Source organism: Penicillium crustosum (genome assembly GCF_028827405.1).
Source record: "Penicillium crustosum strain IBT 35664 chromosome Unknown utg000001l_segment0_segment0, whole genome shotgun sequence".
Classification (NCBI taxonomy): Eukaryota; Fungi; Ascomycota; class Eurotiomycetes; order Eurotiales; family Aspergillaceae; genus Penicillium; species Penicillium crustosum.
The window spans coordinates 1,798,215-1,825,066 of NW_026623122.1; the positions used below are offsets into that span (position 1 = coordinate 1,798,215).

The following is a 26,852-nucleotide window of genomic DNA, read 5'->3' on the forward strand; positions in this document are numbered from 1 at the left end:
ATATGATGAAATCAGCAAAAAAGAAAGATCATTTGCCTCGCTTGATTATTGTTCGAGATTCGGTGGGGTAGAGGTAACTAGGTAACGTATATGAGTGTGCGCTTGGGCGGTTCCCAATTCCGACAAGGCAAAATAGGTTGTGAGGGTTGTCGCAGTAGAAACGATTGGGGACAACGATTATCATAGGATAAATAGACAGAATTGAGGGCATCGGTTGTATAATGCGACAATGGCTTGCTTGGTCAATTCATCACAGAGGTTCATCCCACCAAGGTTGAGAAAGGTCGTATCGTCATCACGTATGATATAGGGAACAGGCAATATGTTTTGAGTCCAATCTGAAAGGAGTCAAAGATATGCCAGTACCTGAATATCCTGCTTTAGGTTCAAAAGTAGAGAGTAGAGAGTAGAGAGTAGAAAGTAGAAAGTAGAAAGTAGAAAGTAGAAAGTAGAGAGCAGCCGGATAAGCGCGAAGGCGGAGCTGCCATGACGATATGCCCCAGCTCCTTCCCTCTTTCACACTTTCCAAGAGCTCCCACAGAAAAACATGACTTCACGCAAACCTCGGAGACAGAATAATCACAATTCTGTCAACCTCACTGATTATGAATCTGACGCTCCATACTATTCCGACATGCAGCAACAACCTGCACCCCCGCCCCGCTCGAATGAGGAGCTCAACCTCTCCGTTATCCGCCGCCACAAGCCCTCAGTGACCTCTATCCTCTCACTCGCCCCTTACGCAGTAGTCTACATCTTCAGCCCCACCACAAAACAATGGGAAAAGAACGGAGTTGAAGGAACCCTGTTCGTGTGCCAGGAAACACAGGGTGACCTAGGCGAAGAGCGTTACACTGCCTTCGTGCTAAACCGCCGTGGGCTGAATAACTTCGATCTCCCCCTCACCGACGGCGAGAATGTCGAAATCACAGAAGAATATGTGATTCTCAAAGCCGAAGAAAGCGCTGAAGGCGAAGCTGGACAAAATGGCATCGCCGACCCCTTGCACCCGCAGAATGTGCCCAACAACCAGAACGGCACGAACAACGTGCGCATCTACGGTCTCTGGATCTACTCAGAGCCACCGCCAAACTCCACCGCGGAGAGTCGTACTATAAACGCCCAGATGATCCTCGAGTGCGCCACCCACGCGGGAGAGAGCATGAAGCTAGCTCGCGAGCGTCTCGAGGCTATGCGCCAGACCAGCTTGCATGTCGCAGCAGTGGCGGCTTCTACAAAGGCTGCCCCGATGGAGGAAATACAGGCTAGTGTGCCTATGGGACGCCAAATTTCTCTGAAGGATCTGTTTGGTCAACAGCGCGCCCAGGATGACGCTTGGAGTGTGCGCGCACACCATCTAGCCCCCGAGCAGCAGCATCTGCAGCCATTCCCGCAGCAGCCTAACTATCAACACATGATGCCTCATCAGATGTCATCTCCCACTCCCCCGCCGCAGCCGCAATCTGATGTGTTAGGAGATCTATTCCGGAGAGCAGGACTAGCTCAGCAAGGCAATGGGCAGGGGCACTAGAGGAGTGCTAAATGGTTCCTTTGAACCTCAATCATTTGTACATGGCGTCTAGCTTTATGATTTATTCCGGCATATTTGAATAGCTTCGGGCTTTTTGTCATTCGGATGGGAATGGGCGTGGCGTAACGTCTCTTGAGATACCCGTTACAATCTGCGCCAATGGCGAAATTCATTATCTTTATGTAGTTCCTGTCTATTTCTATCCATTGTAAACCCCATAGCGTCTCTCTCTCAGGCCACAATCTGCCCAACCATCCCTGCAACCTTTCGCGCCATCACTTCACTGTGTTCTACGTACTGTCAGCAACGCTATCGTAGTGGAAGTCGATAAAAAGCCACTCACTCAAACAAAAGGCATGCGGCAACCCCTCTTCACAAACAACCATAGTCGGCCCAGCCCGTCCTCCCTTCTGCCCGCGCACCGCAACAATCTCATCCCTCGTCTGATCAGCTACCCAGTGATCATTACGACCAAAATAGAAAAACAGTTTGGCGATAGGCTCACGCGCTGACGCAGCGCCCCAAACATCATCACTCCATTTGTCCGAAGTGATAGTCCGCATTTCATCGGCAGCCATATGTCTATCCACCAAGCAAAAGTAATTAGCTAAACCCAAAGTACAGACAAAAAAAAAAAAAAAAAAAAGAATAGTACACATACAAAGCTTGCCGTACTCCACCCCGACTCTTCAAAAAAGCACACGTAGCATCCAAAGCATGAACAGGTGGATCACCCATGACGAGCCGGACCACAGATCGAAGAAGCGATGCCGGGAGCAGGAATGTAAGTAGTCGGGCGAAGAAACTAACCACGACAGCAAGACGGGGAATGATCGAAAGTAGAGTCTGCACACCCGAGGCGAGATTAGCCGCGAAACCAAAGAAAAACGGCATCTGGTTAGAGGATTATAGTATGTACCGTCAATTTCTGTCCTGAAGGCGACGCGGCGATATCCTTGACAGTCGGGAAGAGCATTGCTCCGCCAACGATATCGAAGGTGCTTTCGGGGCTTGTTTCCCGGTGTCGTCTTAGGATTTCCATGGCGATGTATGCGCCAACAGAGTGTCCGATTAGGATGACTTTTTGTCTAGTTCCTTTGCCGTTACCGTTGGATTCATCTCCCATCAGGGTAGCGAGCTTCCCCTGGGCAAAGCATATCTGACCTTCCAGGTCGAGATCGACAGCATTGTTCGGTGAGGGTGAGGAGTGAAGCTCATCAATTTCAAAGCCGCTCAGAGAACAGCCGTAGATTTGAAATGATGGTAAGCTTGTTAGATATTCCTCTTTTGGCTCATCTAGATGCTTTGCGAGTAGAGAGAGGAACGGGTGGTAGTAGCCGATCAGACCCGGGTTGCCGGAGATAAAGAAGATTGTTGTCTTCTGGTCTGATGGAGAACCTGTGGTGGTGAGAAAGGTGTTCGGTGTAATTTCAGACGCCATTTTTTCATTTGGCTTGTATCATTAGATCTGCTGTAGGGCTCTGTCGTGTAGATTTCATCCAGGGTATAGATGGCTACGGGCTTGTTGGGTGGCCTGGACTTGGTTAGTGGTTGTCAAGGCGGAGATAAGACATTTGACGGAATATAATTACACGAATTGTACCCTGTTGGTATGTATTTTTTGGCGTATATGATTATTCTGGAGTGGTTGAATGAATCGCCTGAGATTGATAGGGAGGTGAAGTCAGATTTGGCTGGTGGATCCAAGGACTCTACACCCAGAACCACCCAGCCGTGTTAGCCCCTCGACCATCCAAAAACTATATGAGATGTTTATAAAGAAAGCCAAAAGGAAAAAAAGGAACCACAGAGAGATATAACCGGAATCTATAGGTATTTTGATAGGTGGCAGGGCAGATACTGTGCACGCCGTACCTACGGCACTAATAACTCCAACAGGTAAAGAACACCATGAAGATAACAGGATATATTGAAACGACTCCATCCGCGGATGCAGGGCTCCTCCAATAGTCGGTATCTAAACCCGACCAGGAGAATAAAAAGAACAGACACCGGAAGGCTAGATCCAATGCATTGCCCAGACGCCATGCCATGTACATCAACATTCAACTAGACGCTAGTTCAGGCCAGAGAAGACAAAACCTCATAAAACCAAGAGGGAAACAAATAAGGAGCAACCTTGAAAAGAAATTGAACAAGAAGAAAGAGCATCGCCCAAGGAACAGCAAGAGATGAAATACGGGAAATCCCATAACCAAGCCTGGTATCTAGGTCATGGAAAAGGACACTTAAATCAACAAAACGCCTGGCTTGTGAGGTATATTCATCCACCCTCGTTACCCTGACTGTCGTCGTGATTCTCCTTCTCATAACTCTCGCTCGTCACCTCTGTGCGAGTTGTATTGGTTTCTGAAATGGATGGTTTGGCCGTTGATCCAATGTTGATGGCGATTCTCTTAGGCGCGGCACTGGTGACCCTGTTTAATACACCTGGTGAGGCATTCTTGTCTCCCAGTGAGGTGGCAGCCTGGCTCTTTTTTCGATTCATGATAAAGGCGCCAGAATTTCCGCTAGTTGAACTTCTTCGTTTTGGTCCCGCGGTAAGCTTGCTAAGCTCGTCATCGTCTTCTTCCTCGCGGCGACGTTTCTCTGCGAGTCGCTCCGGGGGGTTCTGGGTGAGTGGCGATGCAGGAACCTCGGCGGAAGTCTCCGTTGGACTGGCCACTGGCTGTTGTTCTGCCCCTTCGGGCTTGGTGTCCATGATGTCCTCCTCGTCCTCGTCATCTGGGTAGTCAACCAATGGTTTGACGACCGCAGAGGCGGACTCGCTTGGAGGTTCATCCGTGGTGGCCACACGGTCTTGTGTCCACTTGATCTTATTTGGTCAGTCGTTTGCTTAAACACTGTCAATCCAGAAGGTACCTACCTCATCTTCGTCGTCAGACGTGTTGAAATAATCCTCTTCCGCGGGGTCCATCTCTCTTGCGCCCTGCCAGCGCTGGCTACCGAGGGGAATTCTCCGCGGAGCATTGCTGTCATCCTGGCTGAATAATGTCGCGTCGGCCTCGGCTCCGTATCCCTGCATTTGGTCATATCGAAGAATCAGACTCTGGAAGGTATCAACATAGATGATGTTCTCGAGCTTCTCGCGATATTTTTCGACCACATGAAGGATAAAAGGCTTGATGTTTTCCCGCTTGATAAACTCAAAAAGTTCAAGACAGGCCGAGTTGAGCAGGTTGTCGCGAGGCATTGTCTCGTAGACGATGTCGAGAATCAACTCAAAGGTGTTATTGTGTGTCATGAGAGCTTGGTAGAAGGTATCTTGGAGGCTAATCAAGGTGCGGAAGAATTTGAGGGCGACTATCTTCGGCATTAGCTATGGCTTCTGGGTAAAAAAAAGGCTACACACTCACCGAGTTTGAGGTGTTTCTGGGGTACCCGCAGAAGCTGTGCAACGCGAGGCGCGAGAGATTCACTTTGGATAGAGTTACGTGTGCGGAAGAGATGTTGGCGGACGAAGAAGGTGAGGATATCAACAAGATGCGAGTAGAGGGTGACCTCTTGGAATGTCAAATCATTAACTAGACTCAAGAGTTAGCAAAGTCTTAACCAAAAACAAAGGATCACGCAACTTACGGGCTGTGCGGTTTGCAAGCTGTTTAAGCGGTTGGAAAAGCCGTTTTGAGGACTCATCAAAATGTTGCTGGACAAATGCGTCGGATAGAATGTTGTTGTTGTTGCGAACTTTGAAGTAATCGGGTCCAGCCCGACCAAGCGGGTCCTGCATAGGAATCTGAGGATCCAGGAGAACCTTGATAGCATCGGCAAGTTGGTTTTTGACGCCGAGGTCGGTCTCCACATGAAGAAGGTCAATCAAGGTGTCTGTGAGTGGTGTCTTTTTCTCGTTGACAGCCTTGAGCATATAACCTCGCATCATGACTGGATCGTGATCCAAAAGAGCCACTAGGATATCAATGCCAGTCGTGCGCATAGCTGGATTCAAGTGCTTAACGGCAAACGCTATCACGGCAAACAAGCCATGGCTAATAAAATTGGCGAATAATTGGGCCCGCGACGGCGCCTGCAAGTTCTTCGCGATGCCAGCACACTGGTGAAGAAACTGCACGGCGTCATCCTTGCGTCTCTGGTCCGGATTTCGAGGGTCGAAAACGTGAAAGAGGTCTCGGAGGAAGGGCCCATTTGCTTGGATATGATTCACAATCTCCATTTGATTGAAGAATATGAGAGAATTGAGCACCGAAAATGTCGGGTCGTCCAAAATCCGAGCCAGCACCACATCTTTTAGATATTGCAGCCTCCATGTACTCCGAATCTTGCGGCGAATGATCGGGTCTTTAATCGGGACGACTTCCTTATATCGCGATTTGTCTGCGAGGTATTGTCGGTGGTTTGCTTTATGTGTGGGGAATTCAGGGTCATCTATTTTCGTCAGTATCAATTGCATCTTGGGCTTGGGATCAGGGTGAAGCCGGGTAGAGCATACATTCCAGAGCCCCGACCACTCCGAGGATGACATGGTCGGCGACGACGGTTTCGATGATGGTGTTGTCGTTGAGCAAAATGAGAGATTTCATGATGTTGCACAACCGATGTAAATCGATCAAGCTCTCAAGATCCTCAGCCACTGTCACTAGTGGGACCAATTTGGCGATGTACTCGTCGCGAATGATGTATTTGGATAGCGCATCGCGACCGCCCTGTGTCATGCTCGCCGCTCGCACAATCTGTTCGATTTCGGGGAGGTTTCCGAGTTCGGGGGCCGGTAATACGATGGACTGGTAGCTATCGAGGTCATCGGACAAGGCGTCATCTAGGGAAACAATTAGAGCTGCCAGCTTCCAAATACGCGGCAAAGCTTACCAGCTGAAGTGAGACTTAGGAGATGTTGTTGGACGGCATTGACAAAGTCCCTTTGATGGGGTTAGCCTATGCGCGCAAAGATTTTTGTTGATTCCTCACCAAATGACCGCACAACCTTCCGCCTCTTGGAAGCTCAGCGCCATATCTGTGCCATTCTGCTCCGTCCAAACAATCAAAGTCTCTGAGTCGCGCGATACGGTTAGTAAAAAAGAACACTAAATAACGATGAGACGAGAATAGCGGGATAGGTACCCTGTTGTTTCTGGTAGCCATCATCCTTGGTGATCCGCGTTTCAAGTAGGACGCGATTGGGTAGGTCTTCGGATTCGACAAATATGCGAGGCTCCTCCTAGTTCAAAGCTATCAGTGACTGATGATGATGGTGATGCGCTCGGGATTGCGCGCGATGAAACATCGCACGACCCCCAGTGCGCGCACAACACGCGACAACTCACTCCTAAGATCTGACCGGTGCAGAAGCCGGTTCCTCGGTCAAACCAATCATTATCTTTTAGTTCATAAACCTTCACTCGTTTGCGACCGTCGGGCGGCTGTACTTCCAGCGCCATGGTCCGGCAGGAACAGGGAAAGGCGTCTCGTCACTCCGGGCCTGATAAAAGTGCACCGGCGCGAGAGGAGAGCCAAAGGGCGGTGGGGGGGGAAAGGAATGAACTTTAAAGAAGGTTATCGGAAGATTGTGTAGGGGTCTGTTTGGAAATGGTTTGAAAGGGACGCAAAGAGGGAATGGAGGTGGAGATCCCAATGATGAAAGAGTCTGCGGAGGGGATGACGATCGGGAACAGTCCTGGTAGGTCCACCTGACGGCCTCGGCAGGTACTTGGGGGGTTTTCTAGACTTTTATTTGTTTCCCCTTAAAAAAGTCATTGAGGGTTTAACAAAAAGCTTCTTTAAAAGATATATGAAGAGAAAGTAAGAACTTTCAAATCTTCTAGAATTCCCTATAATCCCTGTTCATCCCTATATCATCTCTATCATCTCTACCTAAGGTACCTCAAGATAACTATAGGCACCCGGTACTACCTATGTCGGTACATATGTACCTAGTATATTGTGCACACAAGGCAGAAATATGCGATATCACTAGGAATGCAGCTTATGCTCAAACCTAGACTACTTTATCTACGTCCTTCTGGTGTTCTTCTGTGATCGGCGGAGCTGGGGAATTCTTTCTTCAACTGTTCTCTTTCTCAGGGGTTTCGGAATGGCATCAGGCAATATGTCATAAAGTATTTATAACAGCCCTGGAGCCCTGGAGCCTGAGTCTGACTCGTGCACAACATAAATCCTGTAATATAATTTAAGATTCATCCATAAATCTATAAATCTATAAATATTCTCTGCAAGGTCAAGTTCAACGCATGGATCTCCACATAGTTTTACAAGCTACAGAGAGGGGTACACAGGAGGTACTTCCTGTTAAGCTGACATTTAGCCTCTCTCATGAAGTAGCCACCAAGTACCGACCGCCTTACTTCCCAGCTGCTGACATAAAAGACCAGATGGACGGCCCTGTCCGCAGCACAGACCCTCACCGCCCCCACTCTCTCCTTGCTGATTGGCTGTGTTTAACGGCGTGGAAAGTTCTTATCGAACATGGCCCGATTAGGAAAGGTTCCAGACGCTTTTTCTCTTAGTCGTTTGGGTCATTTTGAGATTTTTGCTTCTTCTTCAGATTCATCGCCAAACGGTATATCGATACGCGAGCGACTTAGGGAGTTTTGCGCTCGTTTCATTTTCATAAAGCTCCCTTTTTATTGCCATATTGTTTAATTCTGCAACTGGGTTGCCACCTGCATAATTCAAACACAACCCCGCTTTCTGAGCTTGCATCAGTTCACCATGTCCGAGTCGAAGGATCAAATCACCGTCCAGGCATCTGGTGTAGACCATGATATTTCTGCGTCGTCTTCGCTGGCTAAGGATTCCCAGACGGGTGCACAGCGTTCGAGTTCCCAGGTGGAAGCCTCCGAGCACCCTGTGCAACCTGCGGACCTGGTCGACCAGAAGAAAGGGTTCTTTGGCTATTTCAAGACTAAAGAATTCTATATTACCCTGGTCCTAGGGTAAGTAGCACCTTGAAAAACTACAAGTCAAACCTCAACCCCTGACCCAATTGCTCGCAGTCAAATCCTCGCTATTGCCAATACCTCGACGGGTACCTTCACAACACTACTCGGCGAGGAACAGTGGGCAATCCCTGCGTTCCAAACCTTCCTAAATTATGTTCTACTCAACGTCATTTTCACTCCTTATACGATGTACCGTTACGGCCTCAAGGGCTGGCTCCAACTGGTATACCGTGACGGCTGGAAATGTATGTCAACAATTTCCCCTCCCGCATATTCGATATAGAACCCCGACTAACCGCCGCAGACATCATCCTTGCTTTCTGTGATGTGCAGGGAAACTACTTCATTGTGCTGGCATACAAATACACAACCATGCTAAGCGCGCAACTGATCAACTTCTGGGCCATCGTCGTGGTCGTCGTTCTCTCATTCCTTTTCCTGCGCGTGCGCTACCACATCACCCAGATAGCAGGTATTGTGATCTGTATCGGCGGCATGGGCGTCCTCATCGCCTCGGACCACATCACTGGCACAAACGGCGGAGATGTCTCACAAGGAAACCAGCTGAAGGGTGACCTGTTCGCGCTACTAGGCGCGTCCTTCTACGGTCTCACCAACACGGGAGAGGAGTACTTCGTCAGCACTCGACCCGTGTACGAGGTGCTAGGCCAAATGTCATTCTTCGGAATGATAATCAACGGCGTGCAGGCTGGTATCTTCGACCGGACCTCCTTCCACGAAGCACACTGGAACGGAAAGGTCGGTGGATATCTCACCGGTTACACCTTGTGCCTGACTCTGTTCTACTGTCTCGCCCCGCTGTTGTTCCGTCTTTCGTCGGCGGCTTTCTTCAACGTCTCCATGCTCACCATGAACTTCTGGGGTGTGATCATTGGCGTCAAGGTTTTCCATTATCACATCCACTGGATGTACCCCATTGCCTTTGTTCTGATCATTGTCGGTCAACTCATCTACTTCCTTGCCCAGAAGGTCTTGAGTGAAGCCCGCAAGCCCTGGCTTGGGACTAACCAGGAGCGTGGTGTTGTTGGTCTTTTCACTGCGAAGAAGAAGATCGTGCATACCATCCCTGCTGATGTGGAATATAATGATCAAACCGCCGAGCACATCCCTGGCCACACTACCACGGTGAACAACAGCTCTGTCTGATTGTTCGCCTGTGTGGATGTCCTCATTGCTTTCTTCTTATTTTTGCATGTCTTTGGGGGATTATGGATGTGACCGCACATATAAGAGGATCTTTCTGATTTTATTGTGTGCTGCGTTAGATGCCCGCCAATTCTGTGTTAGCGCTACCCCTGCTGCTGATAAGTACCCGGGTGGTTTCGATGCTGGACTGGGAAAGAAAAAGACGGTTTTGTTTGCGCGCTTTCAATTAATGCTTAATTATTTTCAGACAATTACTACTTATATCTTAAGATTTAGCTACCAAAATTTACCCGAGAATAAATCAATATGCGGTTCATCGCCTGTTCTGAATATCTAGGTATCTCGTCAGCGTACTCCTCAGGAGGAATGGAAAGGTAATCTTATATCGGCGTAGGCGCGTAGCATATCTCGCCAAAGCGGAATCAAAGCCCAACACAAATAAGACTACCACATTGTAAGGCGAGAAGCACTAGATAGAAGGGATAATTACATTGTTACGAAGCCAGAGACACGTTATAGTACCTACTAGTGCCTTTGCAGGACCCGGGCAAATGAGGAATCGATACGTATATAATGACACAACATTCCAGGGTTCCCTTCTCTTATGAAGTCCATAGCAAATCCAGTATCCGATCAAAATACAACCTTGGAAGTAAACAGACTCCAGTAACCCTTATATCGACTGCATTATAGTCAAATTTCACTCACCCAAAAGAAAAGGCGAAGGAAAAAGGGGGTAGAAAAAAAAATATCCAAATCCAAGAAACATCCGTTTTGAGCCTCTGTTCGCCTCCCCATCTCCATATGGAGATATGTTGTAAAAACAGGCATCCAAAATTAAATAAAAAGTCACAATGTGCAAGTTTCCCGTATCACCACCCCCAAAAGATGAAAATAAAAGAAAGATAAAAGAAGACCTGTGCATCCGACATGAAAAACACCGAGAAAAATGAGACAGCCCATACATAGCCCACGAGCATCACAGATAAAGCGCCATATTTCCGACCATATTCGCACGGGCACCGGAATAGCAAAAAAAACAAAAACAAAAACAACACTGCTGAACCCGACACTTAACGGAGGAAGGCAGAGAAGGTATCGGATCATGCAGACAGATCCAACACCAATTTGGGGGGTATATTTCCAACTCCCAGTAAACCCCGTCCTGTTTCCCCCGCCTAGTATATATAGTAAGCCAGCTCAACCCCAAGTCCAAAATGCAAGCGCCAACTTGGAGTAATGCCATAAAAAAAAAACCATAAATCCAGGGTTGAGGCGTTTTAACCCCAAACGGAAGCTTGCACGCCGAGCCCGCTCTTAGAGCTCCAGACACCACTGCCGTTGCTCCAGCCGAGGCCAACACCGCCAGCCTGGTCCTTAGCGCCGGGGGCACCAGCTGCAGAGGTTACAGGTGGGGTAGGTCCGGCAGAGGAGGTGCGCTCAGTGGCGGGGCCAGCATTGGGCTCAGCAGGAGTGAAGCCGAGCCCAAGCGGGGAAGGGAGAGGGGTGATGGAGCGCTTGTTCAAGGCCGGATTGGCAGGAGGCGCAGAGGTCTGACCAGGGGCAGGCCTGGAACCAATAGGACCGACGGAACCGACAGCACCAGCGACGGGCTTGGAAGGAGCCTGGCGGGACGAGGGCGAGTCAGCTCCGGGCGACGAGGTCGAGGTTACGGGCTGCTCGGCGCCGAAGCCGGCGTTGATGGCGGAGCTAGGCGAGGAGGTGCTGTTGGCGCGCGAGGGCGACTGCAGGCCCGCGGCATCGGCGCTAGTCGTGCTTGCCTGGGTCAGGCCGAATGGGTCCATGCCTCGCGGGGAGGATCCACGGACACCGGACGATGGGGTACCACCGCCCGCTTGGCTATCTGGGCGTGGGTTATCATCGGAGAAGGCACCGGGTGGGAAGAAGGCTGGGCTTTCGTTGCCGTACAGGGCGCGGTGCTGGCGGGCGAGGAGTTCGCGACGGCTGTCCTCGCTCACGGCAGCTGGGCTGGTGGAGCGGTCGGATTTGGATGCAGACATCTCGGCGAGGAGGCCTTGAAAGGAAGAAGAAAAGTATTAAAACCCTGTGTTCAAAGAAAAACGAAGAAGCCAAACCAAATATATTACACGGGCCGACGGATACATAGATGCAAGGAAGTGAAAAAAAAGAAAACGGGAAAAAAAAAGCCGACGGGGGAATATAACGAGGCTCAAAAAGAAGAAGACAGACGCTACCACGTACTTCGGTTGTACTGTTGCTCCTGGTGATAGTTGCGGAGTTCCCTCTCACGCTGTGCTGCCATCCGACGCTTCGCCTGCATCATCTGTTCCACCTCGTTGGGACGACCCTGGTATCGCTGGGAGGCATAGAAACCTTGGGCATTGCCAGACGGGGGCATGCGGTTGCCATCGAACTCGCTGATCGAATGGTGTCGCTGAGGGCCACCACCCATACGAGGGTCTGTCAAGAGACAAGTCAGAAACGCGTTCTGGGTGCCATCCGTGCCCGCAACATACCGTAGTCGGGGTAGGGCCGGCCCATCATCATGGGCATCGAATCCCGCCGAGGAGCATTCCACAGCTTCCCGCTCTTGACGAGATTGTCGATCGCACGATCAACCTCTGGAGAAAAAAAAAGAGATCAGCACTCGTCCCAAAAGGTTTCCAGCAAAAGTATGCCCATGTCATCTCCACAACCGCCTCGCTTCAAAATCATCAACTTTTCCTCCAAGCATTATGCGATTCGGTTTTCGGAGAAGCAATTGTAGAGATCCAAGCAGAAGTGTGTCCGTACCGTCAAATTGGGAGGAAAAGGCCGGGGTATCATCGCGTTGGGAGACCGAACTCGATCCTGTTTGTCAATGTTAGTTTTTGTTCCGGATGCTCGGCGTGTGATCCCATACCTGACCGGGAGGGAGGCGCCGGCTGCTCCCAAGAGACCTGGCGCGCAGCGGGTGCTTGCCAGCCCTGAGGTTCGTAGTACGAAGACATTGTCGAGATCAAAAGGACCGAAAGTGCGACGGTTCAGGGGGGAGATGATCCGGTCAGAGGCGATCTGTCGAGAAAAAAAATGTGAGCGTCGATCCACAACACACACTTTTTGAACGGTTCTCCAGATCTTCTTTCAACACATCAAAAGAAAGTATCGAAATTTGAGAATCACAAAAAAAAATTATCTTGGTCTCGGTAAACCCCCAGGGTGTATTTTCCGCGGTCTTTCAACTGTTTTTCAATGGGGTATATGGGGTATAGAATTTTTTTTCCATCCAATTGGAAGAAACAATATAATCAAGGCACTTACGGGGAAAAGGCCTCCGAGTATTTCTTTCTACCACGAGTCAACGAGGCAGAAAAAGTCCAAAGATTGGAAGGATGAAGAGAAGAAAAGGAGAGAGAGGGTCCTATGGGGGGGGTGGGATGTGGGTGTGTATTACCTTATGGAGAGAGGGGGGTTTTCATAAATTGTAATGTAAAAGAGTAAAATAGTACATAGAGTATACGAGAAAAAAAGGAGATTCTTTTTCTTTTTTTTTCTTTTTTAAAGTAGGACAACACATAATATTGATATTATTAAAATACTTAACCTAGCTTCTTCTCTATTAGTCGTGTTTTGGGGTTTATATTGCATGGACTATATATATACCCAAATCTCTCATTCTACTAAACATCTAAAATCAACCTATTTGTCATTCAATGCTTTCGTTTAATACCAATTCTCTCTTTTCCTGTACCTCGAAGATCCCAAGTACGCGGCAATTCCCGGCAACCCAAGGGCTTCTATTCGTCACTGATGGGGCCGGTCACCGGAGATTGGACGGGGACACGGGGGTGTGTGTCTAAGCGTCGAGCTTCCCTCGTGTCTGATAGTTACGATTACTTATTATTCAACTATTATTGTCTCTATACCTCGTACCACTTTTATACTGGATGCTACTATCCCGAGTGTATTATACTTTACATCTAATGTTCAAATCTTGGAAACTGGGTTCCCCACTCAAAACGGCGGACATTGACATTGTGTTGCCCTGATGTTGTATACCCTAGTACTTCCGTATACTCGATTTCGGTACTTCGTACAATATTCAAACATTCCAGGTCTCTATGATCTGAATTCTAAGATATACTTCACAATATAACCCGATCTAAGCAAGGGATTCCCCGAGGTCAACGTATGATGATGCCAACCTGGGAAACTGCAAAGGCTCTGTACTATGCAGTCAGCTTGCCAAGAGGCTGCCTGTGGACGCCATCGGAGGCTGCAAGACAAGTGAACACTCTAGTCGCATCTGGAATGTGATCTGCAGCTCCATGTATAGTGGTCGGTACAAACGCATGCAATAAGTATATATAGCCCGCTGTAGCCTGCTCAAAACATACAACATAGCCTGGTATACATCAGGTTCCAGCAAGCCCCTGTAAAAGTCGCATTAGCAAGTAGACTTGGAAGTATACCCTCATGTGGAAGTAGACGCAATGCAATAGTACCATTGCTGCTTCCAGAATACACTTTCAACGGTGCTTTGACCAACTCGGTCAATTCAGGAGAGGTGGGGCAACGTCCGTCGGCCATCATTTTATATTCTTCCGCAAGGTCCGCGCCCCTCTGAACTGGATTGGCCACTGCAATATGCAGTATGTACTCACCCGGCTCGATAGGCTAGTCAGCAGCCCAAGGCCTCCCCCGCATGTACATGAGACTACTATTTCGATAGGTGTGATCGAACTGAATCAACTCCATGACTGGATATGGGAGGCACCGAGGTACTCAGATATATAGAGTAGAGGGGTTTTGTTTCCAGAGTTCACTCCATCATCAGCACCCCCAAACTTTGCCCTGCTGCCGGTCTATGTCGATCTAGCGGAAAGATACTCCGTACAGTACCAACATTTCCCCTCAAACCCTCCGGAAATGTGCCACTGGCACGATACGCTCAAGCATGCCTCCGCGTTACCCTGGGAGCGTAATAACTCCCCACTCGTCATACATGGGACTGTACTTGGCCGAATTTGGTCTTACTCATACTAGTCTGATGCTTGATTGTACGGGGGCAAGGCCATGTTGTAAGTGACAAGCCATAGCCGTCTTGATAACTATTCAACGTAGTCTTTACTAACTAATAAAAAGTACCGAGTGTTTGTTTACTTATCTATGTTGTACTCGTTTACAAAGAAACACGCCAAAACAAGCCCCATATTCCCGATGTAGCGACCAAGGCCCTAATAAACAAAGGCTACCAGCTCACCACTGACACCTCAGTTAACCCTAGAGACAACTAGTCCAATGGTCATTATCTCCCAAGGTTCATTCTCTCAAGCCTCATCGGATCCGAGAAGCCACTATTGGGATTTCGAAGCATGGGTCCAATGGTGGTCCATGTTTGAAACAAAGAAGTAAAACATAGTATGAGTGTGCTCGAGTTACCGGGGGATTTATCGTCAACAGAATGGATTTCTCCTAGATTCTTTGAAAGGAGAGACAGCAGATCTATATCATATGTATGCCTCAGGCCAATGACATGGATTAGGTTATACTAGTGAGCAACACGTGCAAGGACCGTGCTGATCGCGGGGAGAAGTGAAGAACGACGATCAGGAGGCAAAAGGGGAATGCAACGTATGGATCATATAAGGCTTTTCTTAGGAATTGATATGTTCATTCTATAGCCAGTAGCCGAAGGGGTTCAACGGTCAAGACTCCCTAGGTCTGTTATCGATAGTCTGTCGTCATGGTACCTGCATGAATGCATAGCTCGGTGATACTGCGGGCAACTCTGGCAGCATTTTGGCGTTCTGGCTTCAGAATTTCAGGTTTCTAGGGCCAGTGAGAAAAAAAGGAATAAAGAGTAATGAGAAAGGGATAAGCGAGAGATCATATATGAGACAAAGGACAGAAGTCAGCCCCTAATTGTTGCACTTAGAAATGAGGGTAGAGAGCTATTCCCCAATAGTCTGTCTCACTCCGTGGGCTACTACATCTAACGGCGTTGGAACGTTAATTTCCCACTCAACGCATCTCTTTGAACCTCCCAAATACTTATTCTGGGTGTATTCGTCCGATTGCTCTTCGACTTATATACATAAAATCGTTGACGTTGGGAAGATTGGAGTTCTTCAAGAGGGGAACGGTCGGCAAGTGTCTCTTTACCGCCGACAGGGGCTGACCTCCAGGGCTTCGATCATCTTCACAACTTCTCAAATTCCCCTCTCTGACTACGCTTCCTTTTCCTCAACAATCGGAAACCCAGGCTGGTTCCTACAAACTCACTGAAACCGACAAACTGTATGGTTCATCCAGTACTTAGGTCCTTTTTTGTCTCTTTTCTTTGATCCAATCCTCGAACCGTTCGCTCTCTTCTCCCTCACGAAGACCGTTTTTTTTTTTTTTTTTTACTATTTTCTTTTCGTGTTTTATTTTCATCTCCTGGTTGAGGCATTGTCTTTTTACATCCCTTCAATTCTTATCGGTCCCGAGTGAAAGAAAAAAAAACGGGCTTTTCGCGACTTTGGTCGAGGGCGATTGCAAAGTCTCCCACCACAAACGATCTGCTTCCCGGTGGTCTCACACATATCAACGAACCCTTGACGTGTTACACACGTGCCATTACCTCCCTCGCTCCGATTTATCGAGTACAAAAATTCTCCGGTGATTTCCAACGGAGAGGAAACTGAGGGGATTATATTGTGTGGTGTGTGGGAGTGGACTCTTATCTCTTTTGCCGAGCCTCCCCCCATACAGAAGGACCACAACGGTGTGGGAGTTGCGAATTGCTATATGGTCGCAAAAATCGATGGGAATGCGAAGTGTTCCCTCCACCGTGACGTCGCCTCGCTAGCGTCGGCGCAGTCCTCCACGATGGCATGGAGGCCTCAATCCGATGTGCCACAATCCGATGTGCCCGAGACCGCCGCTCGGCCTCCGTTGACTTCGCACCAGTCCAATTCCCTTCCCTCCACCCCCTACCAACATGCGCGCAACCTATCGTTCCACTCCCGGTCACCGTCCCCCGCCCGCGGAAGCACCTCCCCTCGATCCACCCACTCCGAGGCCACACATCTACCTCCCTTCTCCCGGAAACCGCTCGGAGGATGTAAATATGAGACCGCGATGGCATATTTTCGACGACGGATACCGTATAGTCTAGGAGCAGATATACTACCAGAGGAGAAAGGGGCATTGAAGGAGCAGCTCAGCCCGGACGAGGAGAAAAAATTGTCGACCGAGATCATGGATCTGTATGATCGATTATTACCATCTGCCGAGAGTGATGATCGACGCCGACAACTTGTTCGGAAATTGGAGAAGCTCTTTAATGACCAATGGCCGGGTCATAATATCAAGGCGAACATTTTTGGCTCATCAGGGAATAAGCTCTGTTCCAGTGACTCAGATGGTAGGTTTTTCTCTTTGGACCAGAGGGATGAAAAGGCAAAGCAAGTGCTAACTTGAGCAGTGGACATTTGCATCACGACCAACTACAAGGAATTGGAGCATGTGTGTCTGTTGGCTGAGGTGTTAGCTAAACGTAAGAAATGACCGTTGGTATAACTTGATCGGATGATAGACTGACCTGAACAGACGGGATGCAACGGGTGGTGTGTGTGTCGCACGCAAAGGTCCCCATCGTGAAGATTTGGGACCCGGAACTCCGGTTAGCTTGTGACATGAATGTCAATAACACCTTGGCGCTAGAAAACACTCGAATGATTCGGACCTACGTCGAGGTGGATGAAAGAGTGCGGCCTTTGGCAATGGCTATCAAGCACTGGACGAAGCAAAGGATTCTCAACGATGCCGCGCTTGGAGGAACCCTTAGTTCTTATACCTGGATCTGTTTGATCATTAATTTCCTGCAGACAAGAAACCCTCCAATTCTCCCAAGTCTGCAAGCACGTCCACACAAGAAAAGGATGACCCATGATGGATTGGTCTGCTCGTTTGATGACGACCTCAAGACCTTGTCTCAATTTGGCCGCAAGAACAAGCAATCAGTTGGCGAGTTGCTATTTCAATTTTTCCGGTATTATGGCTACGAATTTGACTATGAGAAGAACGTCATCTCAGTACGGGACGGCACCCTGATCAACAAAGAGGCCAAGGGCTGGCACCTGATGTTGAATAACCGACTGTGCGTGGAGGAGCCATTCAACACGTCAAGAAACCTAGGCAACACCGCCGATGACACTTCATTCCGGGGATTACATCTGGAATTGCGAAGGGCTTTCAAGTATATTGCAAACGGTGATCTAGAAGGATGCTGTGAGCAGTTTGAATTCCCGGCAGAAGAGGAACGGACCTGGGAACGACCACCACCTCAACCGCGGCCAACTCTCACACCTTCCCTCCCATCACGGGGTGGACGGGGAGGAAACCGCGGCGGCAGATATAATAATCAGTTCTCGCGAGGTGGGCTCGGTGGCGGGCGACGACAATCAAACACTGGAAACAAGTCGAACTTCCGGCAGTCGAATACTGGCAATACATCAGATATCTCCCTGCAGGCACAACAGCAAGCCCAGTATCTTCTGCATGACCAGTTATACCAACAAATCCAGCTTTTGCAGGCGCAGGAGCAGGAATTGCGGATGCAATTGCATAACCAGGCATTGATCACTGGAAGACCACCGCCGGTATTTATCCGTCAGCCATTTATCCAATTCCCGGTTCCTCAACAGCAAGAGTTTCCAGAGGAAACCTCACAACCGAGATCAGGAACAGGAACAGCAACCCATGCTACTCTCAGCCCAACTCAACGACAGCAAACCATTTATAACCCAACTTATGCTTCAGTTGGTGCATCTGGCTCGCAAGCGACCATCACCAACCCCCCTCGCCGTCTGCTGTTAGCGTTATGCCTGATACTCGTCGTAACTCTCGGCGATTGTCGGCTGCCAACGGATCCCCGAAGTCTCTTCGTGCGCACTCACAACCTGCACGACCTCAGGGCTCGCCCTCTCTTCCCAGCTATATTCCCCTTTATACCATACCGCCACCTACGGAGAACTGGCCAAAACAAAGGCTGGCTACCGAGTCGTCGGAAGGCGGAGAAGGCAGTGGTGACGAGAATGTAATGCGCTCGAACAGTTTGGCCAGCAATGGATCCCGCTCAAACTCTGTGGACGACAACCGACAGCAAGATGTGTTAGGTTATTATATAACTCCCCAACAACTTCAAGCCTTCCAGCAAGGTTCTATGCTGCCGCCATTGTCCGCACAGATGGGCCTAGTCTCGAATGGATATTCGTTTATTCCCCTTCAGCCAGATTATCGACCGGGATCATTCTCATCAGAAACGGCTCGCTCGGAGCACACTCCAACTTCCAAGCCCCCGTCGCAACCAGCCCAATCCGCTCCACGCCCAGTTGCACCCGGTCCGTTGATCGTTGATGGATCGGTGCGTCCGAGCGAGAACCGCTCGGCATATGCGCCTGAGTTGATCGACCCCTACTCTGCGATAAGCCACTATACGTCGTCGGATGATCACAACATGAACACACCTGCGAGTTTCTCCGATTCCTTGTCTCAAGATTACCAGGATTCCGGGTCCTTTGACCTTGAGCACTCGGCCGTCTTCACTCGGCCCTCTACGGAAACACAAAAGGTCAATGGTGTAAGCGGGGAAAAGCAGCCAGACACGAATGGCCAAACTGAGCTTCTCGCCAGTCGGCTGCAGAACTACCACCTATCGAATTCCGAGAAGCTGGTACAGCAACCCGCGAAGACAAGTCCGGATCGACCAAGAAATGGCATAGCACAAGGACCAGGAAAGGAAGTCGGCCAGTCCAAGAATTCAGGACAGTTGAGTGAGAAACCTGCTGCATCTGGACCGAATGAGAATCGGCATCAGTCGATGAACTCGAAGCGCCGGACTAACGGAGACCATTCCGACAAGACGAACGGTGTCAATGGCAAGAGCAAGCCCAAAGGCCAAGGCCGACACGACAGCTCTCACAACGCCGCCTCGGGCACCAAGGATCGACACTCAGACCCGTCCCGAAGATCAGGCGGACAGTCTAACGGCACGAACGACAGCAACCATGGATGGCAGACGACCAAAAAGAAAAACCGCAAGAACACCAAGTCGTCAATGGAGTCTCGAAATGGCATTAACGGCGGTCATGAGCTCGTTCCAGCGGATGATTCTTTGCGAAAAGGCGGGTGACCCAGTGTGATATGGTTTCGCTTTCAACCCATCTACAACATACGAGGAATACTCACGTCTCCAACCTGATTTCATTGCCTTGAAAATCCCGCCCACGCGGTAACCCCAAACGAACTCACGTTCCCCCGAAATACATTGTTTTGCTCTTTGTTTTTTTCTTTTTATTTCCCCTTTTCCCTAGTGGGGGATTTGGGTCCATATATGCATGCATTCGTTGCCATCAGGAAAGTTGGCCGGTTCATTTTCCAGGAAACGCCTCCCATGCATTGAGACGATTTCTTTCCAGTTGTTTGGAGTTCTTTGTTTCAAATGGTTAGAGCCGGTTTTGTGTCTGATGCTTCTCATCTTTCTTATGCCCAATTTTTTTTTTCTCTTTTTTTTTCGGTCCTGGTTCTGTACAAAAGAGAAAAGATATTAACTTGTTGCCAAATGAGAAACAAACCAAAATTTTCGAAAAAGTGTTCCTTTTCCTCCTCTGATACTTCCTGGATTGCGTTGTCTTTCTTAGCTGTCAGTTAACAGAGAGTGTCTATACTAAATGCGAGACCAGACTTCAAATAACAAAGACAGAGAACAAAGGGAACGAAACCGTCCAAGTTCTCAAATCCGTCTTCTCTCCCTCTCTCTTTTCATCGTCATCATCCTTATCCTCTCCCATCTGCCTAAACCCACCAAGAACTCCCCGTCCAAAGCAACCCGACGTTATCAGTCCACAAGAAACCACAAACCCACAAGTTCCCGCAAAGAATCCAACATACATACAACCATCTGGACAGAATACACATACATACCAAAAAAGGGTGTATCCCAACATTGAATCCCAAATCTCCCAATCTCCCTAAAAATGGGAAACGAAGAGGAAGAAGGAAAGATGTGGATGATAATCCTTCCATTCATGATGTATTTGTATTATTGCTTTTTCTTCGCCTACGGTGTAATCAGCGAGACCTGGTCTAGCATCTCTTTCGTGCATAATTACGCCATTCGATCACTCGGTGCCGTCATGTCTCTTTTTTCTCTGAATTGGAATTGGTCGAGCTCGAATTTCCACTTTTCCGCGTTTGGTGGCTTGCCTTGGCTAGCTCGTGTGACTGCCCCAATGCCCATTGCGCCTAATTTCTTTGCGTTTTCCTTTACTTTTGTTCTTGGGGTGTTGGCTTATCAGCTTTGTGTTGATTTATCTTGAGGGTTTTGCTTTTTTGGTTCTTTGTCTCTATGGTGCATGTGTATTGGAAGTAAGAAGGGGGGGTACGTTTTGAGCTACGGAGGATGTCAAATCAGATGTGATGGGAGTTGATGGGAGTTGATTGCCTTTATTTTGGTTTCTGTTTATGTAGCATTGGCGGAGGGAAAGCGTTGATTCTGGGAATGTCAAGAGGTTACATATAGAAAAGTCCTCTTCATATACATCTAAAAAGAACATGTAAAAGACATGACAAGGCCGCATAAGTGGCCGATTATTCTTGTTCGAAATATATTGACATTGCATCATTTATCATTGAGATAATAGTATGGCATATAGCAGAGTATATATAGTACATTGCATCTATAACACAGATCTTGCAGTGTATCAGATGCAGTGGGAGAATGCTGGACAAGATTAAATCACATAATGGCGTAGGGAAGACAAAAACAGGTCAAAGATGGGATATTAAAACAGAAAGATTTGGGTAGAATCGGCAAATATGTCCAGCAGGGAGAGAATGGAAAATGATATGCTGGGATTCTCCATTACCGTTTTTTGGGAGAGAAATTAGAGCACCAATTAATGATCTCAAGCCAAATCAGTACCAGATCTCGGTCCAGATGTATGGCAGAATCACGATAGAGGCCGTGTACAATATCATGAAGGCGTAGTATGGGGCTAGGATCAGCTTGATCAGAGGGGTATCACAGATAAGAACCCAGATGGAGAGGAAGGCGACGGAGAAGAAGTGGCTGACGAGGACGAGGGGTTTCTTGATCAGACCGGCCAACAGCCCAACGGGGCCGCCAACTGGTCCAATCTGGAAGTAGCGGAAACAGCCACGCTGAAGAGCTTTGAGGTATTGGTCTATAGATAAACAGTTAGTTACTGGGAATCAACCAAAGAGTGAGTGTACATACTGTCTGCAGCGAAGATCGCATAGAGAGCCTGTGCAAGAATATTGATGACCGAGGACGAACTCTTTCGCCTCCAGTGGAATTCCGCAAGTTGTTCGAGAACAAGGCCGGTGTTGGAGAGGCTGGGAACACGCTCCGGGCTAAGCAATTCGCGGATGACACAGACATCGTTGAGCGCCACCGTCATGCCTCCACCTGTGAGAGGGTGTCGCATATTGAGCGCATCGCCCAGAATCATCAGGCCGGGTGTCGTGTTGGCCGAGGCAGGCAGGAACGAGTTTGGCATTGATCGTAGCTGGCCCTGCTCCAGCGCATCGGAAAACGACTTCTGGGCACCCTCTGGGAGCTGGGGCAGGATGCTGTTTCGCATATAGCCCTTGACACCGCCATTCTTCACCGAGGCTTGAGGTAGGTTATCGGGGATATCGATAAGGATTCGGGTCTCGTGGGTGCCGATCTGGTACATGAGCACGGGTGGGTTATCGCTGAGGAGGACATGACCAGTGTTGGGCGCGGGGAGTTTAGCGTCGATGAGTTCCAAGCCATAGAACTTTGATTTCCGCTTGGGTGTGTACTGGTGGTGTTGCTTGCGGAATTCCGAGTTGTAGCCGTCGGCGGCTACGGTGAGCTGGCCGAAGTAGCAATCCTTGACATCCTTGGTGATACACTCGACTCCAAGGACTTCTTGGGTATATGACGATATGACAAGGCCAGTCACCTTGGTTTCAACCACTGTGACATTGGGACAAGACAGAGCGGCTGCTCGTAGTTTCATCACGAATCGACCATGGTGGAAGGCTCGTCCCAACGGTGTAGGTGCGGTTGGGCTGGACTTGGGGTATTCGAGGAGAACCGGCTCGCCAAAGTAAGAAACCCAGTATCCCTTCACATCGATGCCATCAATATCTTCCAGACAGTCCCGTAGCCCTAGTTGCTCGAGCGCCTGAACACCTCCCGGTTGGAGTAGTTCACCAACAATGCGGTTGGGCTCCTCCAACGATTTTTCCAGCAGAATCACACTGCGTCCTTGCTTTCCCAGTGCAACTGCAAGCGCACAGCCTAGGACTCCGGCACCCACGATTACAACATCAGCTTCGTGGTGGTCGATGCGGCGTTGAGCGGCCACGGAGAGGGCGGCGTCGCCATTCAGAACGGAGGCCATTTTTGGTTATAATAGAGTAGATATTGTCAGAACGGGGACGACTGAGGCAGGACCATTATCGGCCTGAGCAATTGATTTAAATGAAAGTCGATTGGCTTGTGTTTATGGGCTGATGTTTTTTTTGGGCCTTGGATAGAAAGGGGTGGCGTGACATGTGAAAGGACCACCTCTCTCCGCCTTCCCAATTCTACGCAGAAGGGGACATCACGCTGTTATCTCCCAGTGGACTGATATGGATATACAACAACCGTGGAATGTACAGGGGTATATGGATACTTACGGATATTTATAGATATTGATGAATTTATTGATGAATCTACTGAACATGGTTATTGTACATGGTCCTATTTACATTATTATACATATTCACTGAGACGCCCGGTGCCCCTGATAATCCTCATACTCCATATACTCCTCGTATTCCCCTCCAGGTGAAAACTCGAGGTGATAGTCGGACGAGTACTTCTCAGGGACATAAGGTCGACCCCAATTCGCTGGGTTGTTCCACGGATATTCGGGATCTTCCGAAGGAACGGTGTGTGATTTTGAAACATTGGCCTCAGCCCACCACTTTGCATGATCAGGGGCGTCGAACTGCTTGCGCCTGAGCAACATATCCAGCTCCCGCTCTTCATCAAAGTTCATGATGAGTTCCCCTAGGTCTGTGGTGGGCAGTAGATGCTGTTGCTCGGTAGGTTTGAATGCCTTGGAACGGTTCAACCGTTTTAACTCAGGGTGACCATGGATGGCTGACCAATGCGAATCACCTTCAAATTTGGCCTCCAGTGCCCCCACGATTTGCCGTAGTACCAACACTTGCCCCGCGGCATCGTAGGAGCCAGAGGATTTGATCGCATTTTCTAACGAGCCCAGCTGAGAGGTGGCTTCCACCACAAAGTCTTGATTGATAGGCTCATTCCGCGAGAGGACTGTCATGATGCACCACCAGACCCCCTTGAAGTTATGGACCTTGGCAAATCCACGTAACAGCATCTTCAATAGTACCTGGTCGAAGCCATGAGAGAGCCGCCATCGAGATTGGTAGATTGTTGTGAGGAGATCGATGGCAATTTCTGGCGTTCCACCGCCAATAAGGTAACGGCTAGAAGAAGTTGCACAGAAATGCTTCACCAAAAGGCCATTGGTGTTGGCACAAACATCATAATATTCAAAAACGGCCATCTTGATCAAGCCTCCATACCCAATGGCTTCTGGGTCCACCTCCATGACCCGTTGGAAGAAGATGGGAATCCACGAAGTGAAACGCTTGCTATAGCGGAGAGCAGGAGCATTCTTCCAGTAATCCCATTCGGATGTAATCAGACGTCGCGCGTTCGCCAAGCCTGTCTTTTTGCAACTGAGAATTGCGGCGATTACAGCCAGCTTCAGATGAAGTGGTCTGACAATGTAACCGCCCGTGGTTGCGTGATGGTAAATTGCCAGAGCATCAGTGTGCTTGCCCATATTAATAAAGTGCTCCATCCGCTTGTGGAGCGGAACGTACAAACTGGTAGTTTTGGCGGCCACCATCTCGCTCACTGTTTGAGAGAAAGATTCCTCGGCAGGAATGTGGATCGGGGCAATCTTTTCACCTCGTACTGCCCAAGTATCAGAACTAGACCCAAGAATGCGCCTGGAAGAAGTTAAATGATCTTGTCGATTCTTCGCGGCTTGCTTCAACCGCCAGATTCCCACAGGGTTGTCGGTCATTGCGAGTTTCCGGCTCTTCAAGAGCGAGTTGATAAACCGACCGTCAATACCAGTATTCCAATTCTGATCGTGGGCCATATCCATAATGGTTGTAATCATATCTTCGTTGCCCTTTTCAATGATCGCTTCGAGGATGTGTCGGTGGAGTACTTTGTCGGGTTGTATGTCAAAATCATTGATACAAGAGATGAGGAAGTCGAGAATTTCCTGGCCAGTGTGGGTGGGATAGTATTCCAAGAAGACACGGTCGAAAATCATAGTGAAATCCTTCTTTGACTGGGTGTATCCGTGTTCGTGCATAGCATGCATGCCATCCATGACCCTGTCCCACTCACAGGTAAGTGCTCTGTTGTAGATAATCAAGCCAATGGTCCGGCATCCAGGCTCGGTCCCATAACGTGTTGACATCGCCTTGACCATAGCTTCAGCTTCTTCAGCTCGGCCAGTTTCAACCATGGCCTTGACCATGGGGTTAAAGAGTTTCTCAGTTGGTTTCCGATCGAGTGATTCCAGACGTTTGAGGATGAAGCCGAGTTGGGAAGACAGCAATTCCATGCTCCTGGTCTTCCTCCATAATCCATCAAGATAAGCACCACACAGACCACAGTCACGGTCATCCTCGAAGCGCTGGAAGAATAGGAACTTGGCGGAGTCCAACCGTTTGGACTCGATCAGACATCGGAGGACGACCTCCAACAGATGCTTTGGAACAGCAAAACTCGTGCTGAATCTATCATATATAACGCCGACAGAGTCAATGTGGCCCTCTTTCGCAAGGAGATGCATCAGTGTAGCCCACATCTCCCCTGACACGACACTGACTTTGTCCAGGCGATTGAACAAAGTCCGAGCAACGAACAAGTTTCCTTTGATGCAGTTGGCAGTGAATATAATACATGCAAGCTCTCTGCGTTCCCAAGAAATGCTAGGTGTCTGCCGAGTGTGGGCTAAGAACAAATTCGCAGCTGTGATTTCCCGCTCTTGACTCAACAACCTGCGGATTTCGGCATCGAAGGGCAGCTTGCCGGATTCTCGTGCGAGTTCGCCCTGATGTTTCTCACGAGCCAGAATTTCAGCATTTTGGGCCAAGCTTGGAGAATCGATGTTTCCCGTGTATTTGGATTGTGTAATTGGATGGCTTTCAAAGAGCGAACGCTTTGAGCGAGCATGATGTTTTTCCAAGCTGACTAGGGGTTTGGGTTTCGCCTTTAGACCATCCTTTTCTGTCTCGAGCCCTGGCTCATCTGGCCCGTCAGGTAGGTTCCGATTCCTCGCCTTGAGGGATTCAATGCCCATAAAATCGCCCGCCTCCGCCGCCTCAACCATCACCTTGAGTCGTTTGGCAGCAGATGTTGCATCATAATTTGGGGCGGTACTGTGTAATGTTCGTTTGTTCTCGATGATTTTCTCGGCGATGCGGACCCGGCGATGAGCTTCGTACGTGAGGGCTGCGACAGTGCAGAATCCGCCAACTGTTGAGCCGGCCAGAGCCAATTGGCGGAGCACTCGGAGGGCATTTGGAGAGGGTATTAGTGAGCCGGATTTTGCGGCGCGGGCGAGCATGTTGCAGATGCTGAGCGCGGGTTACGCGCGAGTTCACCAGTCGTGCATGAGCAGCTTCACACCGATGTTCCGAAATGAGGAGACAATTGACTCAAATGAAACGTAAATAGCTCCAACCACCAGCTATGATCCAAGGTTAGGTGTACAGACAATTGAAGCTGAGGGCGTAGGGTAAGTTCGGAGCAACTTCTTTTTTCCCGATGCAAATCAACTTGCGCGTTAGGCCTGTGCCGCCCGCCGGAGCCTGACCCGGTCATACGACTCATGGATCTAACCGGATACATCTTCCTTTTGTCATTTTACAAAACATCGGAATCTCGGAAAATAGGCCTGAAAATAAAACCCAAGCTACATTTCAAAGGAACTCGAGCTGTCCATAAAATATTCTACGGCTACCCCAGAACTATCAAGATGATTCATGTATCTCTCCAATAGCTCTATAGTCTTCTGTTTCTAGCATGCATCAAGCATCTTCATAACTAAATATCCAACAGCTACATAGGTATCAATAGTGGGTTCTCCAAAGTAGGAGGTAAAAAC

The 26,852-nt window shown here is 49.0% G+C and overlaps 8 protein-coding genes across 8 annotated transcripts; 3 read left to right on the top strand and 5 right to left on the bottom strand.

Annotated features, from left to right (window-relative positions):
- Positions 1-547: 547 nt before the first annotated feature.
- Positions 548-1,531, top strand: N7487_000687 (Dcp1 family protein; the record flags this gene model as incomplete). The annotated part of the gene is made up of 1 exon (XM_056868435.1): positions 548-1,531. The coding sequence occupies one exon, from the start codon at positions 548-550 to the stop codon at positions 1,529-1,531; it is 984 nt and encodes a 327-aa protein (XP_056733219.1).
- A 231-nt stretch (positions 1,532-1,762) lies between these two features.
- On the bottom strand, positions 1,763-2,972 carry N7487_000688 (bifunctional triacylglycerol lipase/ester hydrolase; the record flags this gene model as incomplete). Its single annotated transcript, XM_056868436.1, has 4 exons — positions 1,763-1,821; positions 1,875-2,113; positions 2,193-2,377; positions 2,451-2,972. 4 exons carry the CDS (start codon positions 2,970-2,972, stop codon positions 1,763-1,765), a joined length of 1,005 nt encoding a protein of 334 aa, XP_056733220.1.
- An 843-nt stretch (positions 2,973-3,815) lies between these two features.
- Positions 3,816-6,945, bottom strand: N7487_000689 (SMEK family protein; the record flags this gene model as incomplete). Its single annotated transcript, XM_056868437.1, has 9 exons — positions 3,816-4,367; positions 4,419-4,855; positions 4,909-5,076; positions 5,132-5,935; positions 6,000-6,326; positions 6,377-6,426; positions 6,476-6,557; positions 6,629-6,725; positions 6,832-6,945. 9 exons carry the CDS (start codon positions 6,943-6,945, stop codon positions 3,816-3,818), a joined length of 2,631 nt encoding a protein of 876 aa, XP_056733221.1.
- Positions 6,946-8,236: 1,291 nt separating this feature from the next.
- On the top strand, positions 8,237-9,633 carry N7487_000690 (DUF914 domain membrane protein; the record flags this gene model as incomplete). The annotated part of the gene is made up of 3 exons (XM_056868438.1): positions 8,237-8,460; positions 8,521-8,711; positions 8,771-9,633. 3 exons carry the CDS (start codon positions 8,237-8,239, stop codon positions 9,631-9,633), a joined length of 1,278 nt encoding a protein of 425 aa, XP_056733222.1.
- Positions 9,634-10,913: 1,280 nt separating this feature from the next.
- N7487_000691 (uncharacterized protein) lies at positions 10,914-12,605 on the bottom strand (the record flags this gene model as incomplete). The annotated part of the gene is made up of 5 exons (XM_056868439.1): positions 10,914-11,668; positions 11,857-12,075; positions 12,132-12,236; positions 12,409-12,465; positions 12,518-12,605. 5 exons carry the CDS (start codon positions 12,603-12,605, stop codon positions 10,914-10,916), a joined length of 1,224 nt encoding a protein of 407 aa, XP_056733223.1.
- A 3,781-nt stretch (positions 12,606-16,386) lies between these two features.
- Positions 16,387-19,774, top strand: N7487_000692 (uncharacterized protein; the record flags this gene model as incomplete). The annotated part of the gene is made up of 4 exons (XM_056868440.1): positions 16,387-17,005; positions 17,066-17,137; positions 17,191-18,479; positions 18,557-19,774. The coding sequence occupies 4 exons, from the start codon at positions 16,387-16,389 to the stop codon at positions 19,772-19,774; spliced, it is 3,198 nt and encodes a 1,065-aa protein (XP_056733224.1).
- Positions 19,775-21,558: 1,784 nt separating this feature from the next.
- Positions 21,559-23,039, bottom strand: erg1 (squalene monooxygenase erg1; the record flags this gene model as incomplete). The annotated part of the gene is made up of 2 exons (XM_056868441.1): positions 21,559-21,827; positions 21,881-23,039. 2 exons carry the CDS (start codon positions 23,037-23,039, stop codon positions 21,559-21,561), a joined length of 1,428 nt encoding a protein of 475 aa, XP_056733225.1.
- Positions 23,040-23,405: 366 nt separating this feature from the next.
- On the bottom strand, positions 23,406-26,312 carry N7487_000694 (pentatricopeptide repeat protein; the record flags this gene model as incomplete). Its single annotated transcript, XM_056868442.1, has 1 exon — positions 23,406-26,312. One exon carries the CDS (start codon positions 26,310-26,312, stop codon positions 23,406-23,408), a length of 2,907 nt encoding a protein of 968 aa, XP_056733226.1.
- Between the last annotated feature and the right edge of the window lie 540 nt (positions 26,313-26,852).